Genomic DNA, 12,593 nt, shown 5'->3' on the forward strand with positions numbered 1-12,593 from the left:
AAATTCAAACATTTGGCCATTATGATATTTCTATTAATGAAAGATGTTTATACAATGATGTTTTAAAGTTTCCGGTGTATCCCTCCGCTTATGTAATACCTTCGATGAGATTTTTCAACAGACATGATGTTCTGAAGGGTTTTATTACTGTGATTTGTGTTTAAATTTATCCGTAATTTTAACATTCATAAGAGTTTTTTGTGTCGACTGGCCTGTGTAGGGGGCAGGGAACTGTCCTTGCATCAGAAAGGTTCTGGGTTTGAATCCCGGGTAAAGGCATGGATGTTCTTTCCTTCTCAGTACTATCTGTCCTCACTGTGGGAGCGACGTTAGCCCACCTAATATGGCGCCCCTGAAAGAGAGGCCAACAAAATCGCCCTGTATATGCTTGAATTGAAGGATGTTAACACAGGTGGGCAATGGAAAAAAAAGCAAGTCTAAAAGAAAGTGTGTTCGTTTCTCCGTTCGAAAGTGAAAGAGTTATTTCTCCTTCGTCTGCTTCCTTTTCAAATAGAAATATTTTTTCAAAAATAAAAATTTTACAAAATATATCTTTTCATGTAATAGTTGAAAATTTTTTTTAAAATTGAAAACATTAAAAATTGATATAAATGAAGAAGAAGTGCAACAGAAAATTATGATTTTTTAAGACAGCTTATGATAAAACCTTAAGCTTATGACAGCATATGATAAAATATTAAAAAAGGTATAACTCAGTAATTAAAAGTAGAATTATAACATAAAGTTATAATTTTTTAAGACAGCTTGTGATAAAACATTAAGCTTATGACAGCATATGATAATATATTAAACAAAGTTATAATTCAGGAATTAAAAATAGAATTATAACATGAAGTTATAATTTTTTAAGACAGCTTATGATAAAACATTAAGCTTATGACAGCATATGATAAAATATTAAAAAAAGGTATAACTCAGGAAAAAAATAGAATTAGAACATGAAGTTATAATTTTTTAAGACAGCTTATGATAAAACATTAAGCTTATGACTGCATATGATAAAATATTAAAAAACGTTATAATTCAGGAATTAAAAATAGAATTATAACATGAAGCTATAATTTTAAGACAGCTTATGATAAAAATCTTACAACTTACTTTTTCATAAATAGGGTGAGTGATAGTTATATCCAATTTTGATGCTTGATTGTCAGTCAGATGATTATCAAATCGCAAGTCTACATTCAACTTCCTATCAGGGTTTTTAGCAGCATCTAATTTAAGTTCCCATTTCAGTTTTGGTTTGCTGAGAGAAAATTCCACAATAAGTTTGTTCACTATTTCTCTAGATGGAAGGATGAGACCTGCACTTGTCATTAATCCATTGCCTTCTTTTCCAAACCTTACATCGTAACCATAACGTGTGTCTCCTTTATATATAACAGTATGATAACGGGAAACTTCTTTTGTGTCTGCTCTAATTCTTTCAATACAGAAGTCTACTTCTTGGCGTTTGTAACACACGTTCCATTCGTTCCCGTCCGGAATTTCTTTATGAGCAAGATCGATACTTATACACTTATCTTCTTCTTTTTCTCTACAGAATTTAGTTTCATATTTGGAACTACCTTTTTTGTCTTTCATGACTTTAATGGATCCAATATGATTTCGCCAAGGTGTTTTTGATTTTATTACATAATTTCTTTCTCTTTGAGATTTTGCCTCTTGAGAAATTGTTAGTGCCAAAAACTCTTTCTCTCTGTACTTAAATATGAGGTCGCCGTTAAATCCCTTCTTTCTTTTTTTAATTTCACCACTGCCAGTCATCAAGCTCTGAGAATCAACGTCAAGATTCATTTCGTATTTGGAAATCTGTCCTGATGCTTGTGTTTTGTAGAAAAGTTTGAGAGACGGTGTTATTTTGCTGTATATTGTAAGCTGTCCATCAAAATCAATCAGGGTACGGAATTTCAAAGTTGAATTCACATCATAGAGTTTGTGCTTATTTATGTCAAAGTTCGAGTGTATTTTGGCATCTTCCATATTTCTAAGATCTGCAACTGCTTTAAGGTCGACAGTCTGCAAATACTCAAACGATGTAGCTAAGGAATGATGGAAAGCAGCAAATCTACCAGAATGCTCAAATGTAGAAACTAAGTTGATTTTTCTCCTTGAAAGAGGCGTCAAGCTACTTTTAAGAGAATACTTTCCATTTCCATAATCGATAGTTGTAGTTGCTTCAATTGAGGGCCTATTATGAACTGATACCAGTGCAATAGATTTGATTTGACCAGGCCATCCTCTTTTTCTAGTATATTCTAATTTTCCGGCGTAGTTAATGAAAGACACCGGCATAATTCGGTACTCCGAAATGAATGTTCTTACAGCGTCAGTGGAATCTGCCATGATTCTAAAGGAGATTTCTTTTCCATCTAGAGATTTGTAAGGCGAAGTCATAAATATCCCTCCATCCAACTCAAATTTATAACCGGTTAACTCCATTTTACCTTTAATATCCATTCTAAGTCTTTCAGCGTTATTGTTCAAATATCGACCAAAACTTACAAGCTTGCCGTTTTTGATTTCGTGTGTAAACTCTATGGCGATTGGTTCTTTTGCAGTATAATCAGCCCTGAAGTAATGTGGTCCTCTCAACAAATCTGTACTCACTTTGCCCGTTATATCAACACTAATAGCACCCACATAGTTAACTGTCGCTGTTATCATGTATTTTTCTATTCCATCTTCGGTGCCTTTGTTTGATTTGGCATCAATGACGACTTTTTTTTGTGAACCGTCACCTTCCCATTCAACTTCCACGTTTAATAGATTAGGATCTCCTGGCGTTACACTTCCTATAACTGAAATTTTTTTGTTGAGGACTTTTTTCAAATTGAATTCTGCTTTAATTGAGCGCACTGGAGATTGGTTTTCCACAGCAAACTGTCCTTCCATATAAGAAGTGTCAATAGAAAATTCTGCTTTCACGCCTCTTTTCCACTTAAAATCTAAAGTATGAGGTGACCCAGTTCCATAATCAGTGGTACTGCTTATTTGAATTTCAGCAGGTGAATACATCACAACAGTTTTCTGTTTCACAGGAACTGGCCTTCCAGGGAAGTCAATTGAGGCTTCAATTTCACGGTGAAAGTGGTCTTCACTTTTGACTCTATAGGTATAGTCAATGCTGATTTGTTTATTTTCAGCTGGTTCCAAGACCGCCTTGCCCTGATATTCATTTGCTCCTACTTCTTGAAGCTGATTACGATAAAGCAATTTGGTTTTGTAATATATAAGAGTTGCTTCAGATGCTAATTTTAGAGGAGTTTCGGAAACATGCGTGTAATCGTATTTCAAATATACCTGATTTTCCTTATTAGATTTTAGACCAACTTCAGCCATAAATTTAGGCTTGTCTACAAAGTCCCAAACAATTGATAAAGCCCCTGCCTTATCAAAATCAAAGCACGAAATTGTCAAGCCAAGCTTGTTTTCAATATCTAACTTTTGGAATGTATCGAAATCTCCCCCAAATGCAAGGGACTGTGTTACTCGAACCAGATGTGTATCGTCTTCAAAGTTTTCACCGTATCTAAAGATTATGTCATTCTTGAGATGTTCTAGTGGATTTAAGCTAAAGTCCCACTTAAGCATAGTGTTTAGATCCTGGTGTTCTGCTAGAAGTATTGCAGAACTTAGTTTGAAACCTAGACGGCCACGGAATTTTATGTCTTCCAAAGCTGCATTAATAGTTACACTTTCATAGCTACGTCCATCAGGTTCATAGTGATGGCCAACATTTAGATAGCCACCTTTTCCAACACGGTTTCCTATTGTGCCGTATACTTTATGAATCATTGAAAACGCTGTTATATTGAAATCATTATGAAGTCGCCAATCAGAGTCTAATCCAATAGTTTCTCCCTCTTTTGCAAGATTTCCTGTAAAATAAAGTCATATTATGTTTCAAAATTTTGCTATTCAAGAGGTTGGTGTTTATAATGGAAAACAGCTTAATTTTCCTAAGTTTTAGATTGCAATAATTCAGGAATTATATTAGATAGCTAAATTATGTATATCATGCCTCAGAAAAAAATTTCTGATAAGTAAATAGTGAAAGAAAAAGTTTATTCTGGTGTTTGTTTTTTTCATGCCTAAAACAACTGAATTATTCTGCCCGGTGTCTATGTAGTGAATTGCGTCTTTTTCATTTTATATTGACTATTGAGATGGCGAAAATAAATTTCACTGATTTCTTATAAATATATTAAGATGAGACGGGGTCGGTCAGGGGTTAGAGCGCTCATCTCTCAATAATGTGATCTGGGTTCGAATCCCAGCGATGACTGGTAGATACGAATTCCGCTACCAGCTCCAGCGCTGACGCTAAATATTAGTTAGATTCGTACATTACAGTGTTATCTTCTGCTGGGCTCCCAATAATCTATCAAAAATATTCAAATTCATTGTAAATGTTGAATGTTATTCTCTGATTTAGAAATTTAAGTTCAAAATCTTTGTATCCAGTGATAGTCATATGGCTGTTTTCGGGCCCGTTAGGTGTTTTCACCTGTTCATCATGTGTTACTTTGTCTTGAGGTTGTCTTAATAACGAATTATTTAGAAGAAAGCAAGAGAAAATAATAGAGATAAAACTTGACATGCAAAATCATTAATTGAATGCTTCAATATAATGTTGTGCATTTACAGCAAAAATAAAGTTATAATTAAAAGCGCCATGTGCTGGTAGCTGCATAATAGTGAAGTAAATTGGCCCTGGAGAATTCCTTTTTTTAAATTTCGATTAATTAAACTCGATAATAATTTAAAATAATTTTAAATTTATTTGATAGAATTGCGTGATTTTTAAAAAGTATGCAAGTATCCCTTTTGAGTATTTCAGCATTAATTTTTTTTGTACTTTCGTTTCTAGTAGATGCCAAATTTCTATTTTCTCATTTGAGTTAATGGATAATTGTGGTGGTCAGGTACGTTTTAGGAAAAGTTGATCTGAATAAGAAGCTCATTTTGGGACACAAATTGTGATACTACTTGATAAATTTTGACAGAGCACTGGGAATCCTGCTTTTGTAATCTCCTTAGTCCTTAGCGCTCCACGAAACTTTGTCGGTATCGATCAGGCAACGCAAAAAAAGGGAAAGGGTTGAATATTTCTAAGTCTTGATCTTCAGTTAAGAATTCTAAACTACAGATTCTAAGGTTTTGTCTCAATGAGTAGTAAATCTACTCGAGTATTAGCAAGATTATTTAAGAGTTTTAGATAATATTGTTACATTGTAAAAAATGAATTCTCAAATTTCGCGAAACTTCCTTTGTTTTTGACGAAACCGTGTCCTGATATGTAACTCCGTGAGAACATTTTGTCAAAGTAACGAAATAACTATCGTCACTTTTTAGCACTTTTTGAGGAAATGAAATTCATCAAAAGTAAAGAAATATTTCGTATTTCATCATCCTAGTTTCGTCAAATTAAGAAGCATTTTCTTGGATTTTGGTGGTAAGATAGCGATAAGCTTCCAAGTTGAGAAAACATTTTCGTCTTACATTTAAGTGCTCCCCTTTCATCAAAAATAAAGTGATTTCATGACGAAATGGTTCTCATAATTAACGAAATATAGCTCAAAGATTGTTGAATCGTCAAAAGCGAGAGTTTTATTTCTGAAGGTGTAAGACTCTATGAATATTATAAAATAAATTTCAATATTGTAACTTAGATTAGAACTGTATGAAATCGGATAATAAGCATGGTTGCATGTGAATGTACCATTTATAACTCTTAATTTAATATCCTATAAAAAATCTTACCTTTAATTGTCATAGAACCAAAACTATTCGACTGAAGATTAATAGTAATTTGTTCTTTTCGTCCTCTGGCGTATACTATGGTACCTGACATCTCAACTGGTGCCATACCAGGTAGAGAAAGCGATAGTTGTGGACTATATTCTACCAATTTGGCGCCTTTAACTGTTTTTCCTACATCTAAGGAAAGGTCATATCTTCTTTTTTCATTACCCACCGCTTTTATGTTCAGTTTAAAGTTGTCATCTTGATTCATTACGTTAGCTGAAATGTAATTAAAATAGCTAAAAATATCATTTCAGTTTATAAAACAATGCATTTTGGTATTATTGGTTAAAATTAATATACGATACAAAACAAATAACCATTCAACAATTGTAATACATACGCTTGATCATCCCTTTGTATTACAATTGTTGAATGGTCATTTGTTTTGTATTGTATCAATGTATGTACATAGCAAATTTCATTAAAATCGGTCCAGTTGTTCTAGAGATAATTGACAAAGTCTGCAAATTCTCTTAATTTCTCACACCGGTGGTGTATATATATGTAATATTCAAACTAAAAAGGGGATAAAATGTTCCCGACAAACGTTGTTGTATACAACAACAACGTTTATAACAACGCATCTCAAAGTATAAAACCAAAATAAAAGCTTTTCTTTTTTTGCAACTGAAATCTCTATCTGAATCTATGTAGCTTGTTACAGGTCGTATAATTTTGTCCGTCCAAATGATATTTTATATTCTTGAATATTCCTTACAAGGGTTCTTTTTTATGAAATATTGCAATGGTTCTTTTCATTTTACTGTTTATTTTTTTCGGCCTATAATTCCCTATTTTTCATTCGAAAGAAAATGTTGCTTTAAATATATAATTTTCATTAATTAAACCTCTCTATTAAATTGTAAATTATCCATAATCTTTCAATAATTTTCCATCAACCATAACCATCAATCATGTAATATAAAAAACAGATTATTGTACAGTCAATCTTCGAATTTTATTCATTACGATTTATTAAGATAAAATAAATGTTTATGCAACTTCTAATTTCAAATTATGCATTTATTTAACCACCATATTCATTTAGTTAAAATAGTTCATAGAGCATGATATAGAGGGGAATTTTCTCAGATCATGGGTATCCAATTTATTGAGATTAAACTGTACAATTTATATTTCTAGCTCTTAAATGAACTGAATGTTTCTTTAACTTTCATTCAGTATTAAAAAAAGAGTAAATATTCATAAATTACCATCGATTTCTGTAGTATAAAAAGGTGTGTGAAGTTTCAGGGATTCTGAATATTTTCCGGGACCTTCCTTCTTTCCATGGATGTCAAGCGCAAATTTTCTGTCGATAGAAGAATTTGGGGTGTCTAGTAAAAATCTGTATTTTCTGTCATCCCATTTCTAAAATAAATAAAATTAAATTTTCAAAATTGATGCAAAGCATAAATTGCAATAAATATATAATATGAAATGCTTTTTGTGTAAAATATGAAGTATAACTAGGCGGCACAATCCAAATTTCTATGTTCTCTAACATCTGGAACCGCTTCCGCAGTATCTTGTGGAAACTGCTGATGCGGTTCCAGAAACTGCTGAAGCGGTTCCATTGCATCATAATTCGAGCTCTGTTGGATACTTTTAAACTGATGTGTTCATTTTAAAATGAAGTTCTAAAAATATGCAGCATATATACAGAGATGCCAACTGCTCCGGAAACGCCGAAATAATTAAAAAAGCGGTAAATAACTACAAAGTAATTTTTGAAAATATTTGACTATTTTTGCTTGCTTTTTAAAAGGTATAAAATGACATAAGTACTATAAAGTGGGGAATTATATAAGCTTTCTTATTTAAGTACATATAAGCAGATTTACATAAGCACAGTTTCTGCCATGCGGTGTCACAATTTATGGTCTTTTCGAAAAATCTGAAATTTAACTTCGCAATATGATGATCTAAAAAAACTATGTTGAGGTCGCGATGTATGTTTTTATTGCGGAAAAACCATCTTGCTCTTGTTATTTTCCTGAGGATTTTTATTCTGGCATATTTTGAGTTTTTTAAGGAGTGATGTGGAGATGTTGCACCAAGCCAAGTACTTCATTTACTTTTCACCATCACTTAAAAAGCAACGTAGCATTTAAAAGTAGTGGTTATTAAAATTATAATAAATTAAACTTTTTAAAACAAGAATCAAGCATCAATGCAAAAATTTTGCTACCACATGAAATATAAAAATAAAATCTTCCGAAAAATCTGTAAGAGTTTCCAGGCATGTATGACGAGATTTTTTAGTTAGTTAATTTATTGATTTGGCGAAATAATCAAGTAGGTCACCAAATAATTAAATTACAACAAAATTGTGATTACTGGATGTAATTTTTGACTATAAACGGAAACGTAAAAATTAAGATAATAAAGTTAAATGAAAAGTACCTGGTCAGAAGTACATAAAGAAACAGTTCATGACATGGAAGCACCCCCCACTGGAATTGGACGACATTTCTGGGCACGGGTTTTTATGCAATTTTAATTCTGATGATGTGTTGCAACATTTATTGTTGTATACAATGTTTCTAATCGTGAACATTTGGAAAAAAAAATAGACTGAAAATGTGAGCTTTAGGAGCAAAACTAAATTACAGAGATGCCAACTGCTCCGGACGCGCCAAAATAATTTTAAAAAAAACGGTAAATAACAACAAAGTAAATTTTGTAAATATTTGGCTATTTTTGCTTGCTTTTTGAAAGGTATAGGACGACATACGTACTATAAAGTGGTGAATTATATGAGCCTACGAATTATTTAGAAATAGTGGTGGATATAAATCTACTAATTGAATTTATTAAACCATGAATCATAATTGATAAACTACCACTTTAAGATATATATTTGCTGTCCGGAGCAAGTTGGCATCTCTGAATTTAAGGTTTGAAATCTCTAAGCCCTACTTAGATAAGATCAAGCAATTGTATAAATGCGACAAAAAGTTTGTTCCCCAATGTCATACCATCCAACTTATGAGGAGTTTGAAAATAATTCTTTCTAGTGGTAGCGAACCAAAGTAGAAATTTTTAAAGCAAATGGATCTCTCATAAAACTTTTATCAGAATTTAAGAATCTAGCCATATGGCCTGCACTTTTATAAGTAATAGTGGACAAGTTAGGCTAAAATTAATTTTTTTTGAATATTAAGACATTAATTTTGCTACCGTCTGAAAAGAAGATTTCTGAAACTACGGAAATTCCGTAGCAGTTGGAGGGTATGCCCAATGTTATCAAATCAAATCGGATTCGGATCGGATTCTTCTGGTTTTACATATTATTTTTAATGTCAAATTTCTCTTACTAATTTTTTGATTCTAAGATTGTGCAATTTGGAAAAGTTAAAAAAAAAATAGAAATAAAGATATTTACCCCCCATTTAGGAATTTCTAGAAGAAATTCGTAACCATCCATGCTGGAGTCTGTTTCTTCTACTACCAAAGAAGCTTCCATTGCTCGAACAAAAGGAACTTTCGGTTTTCCTTGTGCATTGTAAATGTGAGGAAGAACCATTGAAGCACAGTATTTAGCACCAGTAAGATACTGTAAATATTTTGTACAGTAATTCAGATTGTAAGACTGAGGCTTTGGAAGTTCAGTTTCTCCTTTCTCATTCATACAATATAAAGTACGCCTGAAATAAATAAATATAAATTGTTATACAAAATCTTGTTCAAAAATCTTAGCTAGTTAAATCCTTGCCTAGTTTTGAAGATAGAAACAATAAAAATACTGTTTCAGCTATTTTTGCGTGTGCCAAATAACCATCAATGGCTTTATCTTTTTTCGTGACATTTACCCCATTTCTTGTGTTTGCTTTTTAGTTTTTCTCCGTTTCACTTTGTGTCATGCATAGATTTGTAGTGTCCTAAGAACACTTAAAACCTGATAGCAAAAATTTTATAAAGATATTTGAAAAGTCCCTACTTCACCACTTCAATACAAAATTCTCATAACAGAGAACTAATTTCTCCACAAGGAAAGATTTTTTTAAGGAACAGTTTTATAATATTCACATTGAATATTTACTTTCGGTTTTTTAAGTTTTTCGAGGATACTGGTAAGACATAATTTATAAAACCGTAAAATGCCATCTAAATACTTTTACAGGTTGTTCTTATATTCTTTGATCACCACATAATCATTATCATCATTATAATCATTATCAAAATAATGTAGTAGTATTTCTGGTTTTTCAAATAATTATTTTAATGAAAAAAGGTTAAAAAAAGATATCTGGTAATCTCATTTATCATTTTAGATGATTTAATCGTTGAATAGTTTTTGATTAACCCTCTTTTCCACAGAATAGTTAATATAGGTAAGATAACGATTAACATATCGTAAATAACCCTTTCCGCTGCAGTTTAGTCAGTCCGCAACACCGCAGAAACTACTGAAAATGTGAAGCTAATTGCATTTAAATGTTTAGTAACCACTATTCCTCAAACAACAAAGAGTTAAAGCATATCACTTTACCTTGTTTAGCTTTGTAAAAAAATATTTCCTTGTGATAACGAAATTGAAGTTATTTTTAGTTTAGTATTTTTCCTTTTAAGTAATTTTTCCCCTATCTAACAACTATTCAAATTATGATATGAAATGCAACATCATTGCTGTTTTCATGGTGACACGTTTGAAAAGTGGTCGCAATTATTCTTATTCTACAAGTTTTACTATTTAATTCGCTAAATATTTATTAAAACTTTTGCAGGAAGCAGAACAGTTGGCATCCCTGGTGCTAAGGTCGCATTTACCAATGTCCTGTCTGACCGATTTTCAATCGAATTTTGCTTTTTGCGGATTTGGTTAATCAGTGAAAATGCTCACAGAGTCTCTCAAGCCAGCACGCTATTGCAAAAACATGACATATGTGACGAAACCGTTTTGCATACCTGCCAACTTTTACGCATTTGGCGTAAAATTTCATTTCTATTTTTAAAGTGGTAGTAAAATGTATGCATTCTATATATTCCTTACATTTATAATTAATTTATATTCTTTTTGATCACCATTATTTTTAAAAAAATTAAGCATGTATAATAATATGTAATACTGTTGCGGAACTCAGCAAAGGCCACTAACGGCCCCAGGCGCCCATATAAATATTGATGATGATGATGATGTGGAACTGACCCAGATGCCCAGTTGTTTTTAAATAAAGTAAGTAAGTTTTAAAATAGAATTTGGGTTCATGAGCACAACTGCTTCTCTTTTTAAATAATCAACGCAGACTACTTGTAAAATCCCGCGTTGAGGCTTTCTGATGTAGAAGGAGATGGGTGTGTAGTGGTATTACTTTTATAGTATAGTAACTTTTTAGTCCAAAAATATCGTCGTATACCTGGAAAAGATCAATCAATCAAAGTATGTGCTTACTTGATGCTTGCAATTTCTTGTCGTTTCTGTCTGCGTTTAAGTTTTAAATGCAGTAATCTTCCCTCTTTCATTTCAAATTTAGCATCCAAGTCTATTCCAGCATTTACAACAGTATCAACTCTGACTCCTGGTTCAAAATTCTCTGAATGTATTGTGAATGAAGCGCTTGAATCAATCAAGATGCTGAAAATGAGTAAAAATAATGATATATATTAAGGTTTTTTAGGTTTATACAATTCGAAGTTACAATTTAAGAAATTATTCTTTGATTCAAAGTGATGAAGGCAATTTGACTGTACGGCCATATGACACAAAATTGCAACCAAAACAAGAGTCACCACGGTTGTTATCAGTTGAAAAACCATTATACAAGGTGTCCCAAAAACTACCATTTACTTGAAAAATCAATAAAGGAAGAGGGATATTGCTCCTTAAGCTGTTAGTTAACCTGCGTAATTATGATCTTGATGACAATTTCAGTTAATTGATGATAATTTCAGTTCCTTTTATTATTTCCTTTAATGCATGATAGGAATAACTTTAAGAAAATTGAATGCAACAATTTTAAAAAATTTTTTGGAGAAAATATTTAAAATAAAATTAAGAATCACTTAATTTTATCATTTTCTTTAATGCAATATAAAGTAAGTTTTGAAATTAATTTTCGAATGTGATTTATTTTATCAAGTGATTAAAATAATTTATTGAAAGCAATTTTTATACTATATTTAAAAAAAAATTATATAATTAGCGGAATTTCAGTTTTTTTTTAAAAACTCGTTTGCAATCTTTCAATTTAAATTTATTCAATTGGAAATTATTGTGAAATTAATAACTTCAACACTAATCTAAATTTTTAGTTCTAATTTATTCGAATGTGTAATTTAAATTAAAGCTTTTCGTATCGGCCTCTTTATCATTGAGACAGACATTTAATTGAAACAATTACTTGGTTATAAAAAAGCAGGTTGCCATTTTTCTAAAAATTATAATAGCAAAATAGTCATCAGAAAATCTTCACATTTATGTGTATTGGTATGAATTGTTCCTTTTAGAATTTCTGATTTTAATTAAATTTTTTTTAAACCGACAGCACTGCAGCTTATAGACCTATGAACCAATGAAAAGTAATAAATAACTTCCATCGAAGATTTTCGAAATCATTTAATAAATGAAAATCATATTTTAATATTTCTGAAATGTTTTCTATTTACTGAAATCACATGTCTTAATGCGACTATCTGTTATGTGATTTTTAACTACATTTCTTTGATTTATAACTTATTTTTGATCTAAACTCAAACACTCTGTCGAGTAAAAGCTTATGCCTTGCCACATAAATTTACCACGCGATTTTTTTTTACTA

At 31.4% G+C, this 12,593-nt stretch overlaps 1 protein-coding gene across 1 annotated transcript in view; it reads right to left on the minus strand.

The window, feature by feature from the left end:
- The window catches only part of LOC107450568 (apolipophorins), a 78,969-nt gene that overhangs the window by 30,429 nt on the left and 35,947 nt on the right, over positions 1-12,593 (minus strand). The window contains 5 exon segments of the mRNA XM_071188093.1: positions 1,120-3,902; positions 5,788-6,048; positions 7,047-7,203; positions 9,221-9,482; positions 11,228-11,410. Coding sequence (XP_071044194.1) covers positions 1,120-3,902; positions 5,788-6,048; positions 7,047-7,203; positions 9,221-9,482; positions 11,228-11,410 — 3,646 coding nt within the window.

This window comes from Parasteatoda tepidariorum, chromosome X2, assembly GCF_043381705.1.
Source record: "Parasteatoda tepidariorum isolate YZ-2023 chromosome X2, CAS_Ptep_4.0, whole genome shotgun sequence".
Taxonomy (NCBI): domain Eukaryota; kingdom Metazoa; phylum Arthropoda; class Arachnida; order Araneae; family Theridiidae; genus Parasteatoda; species Parasteatoda tepidariorum.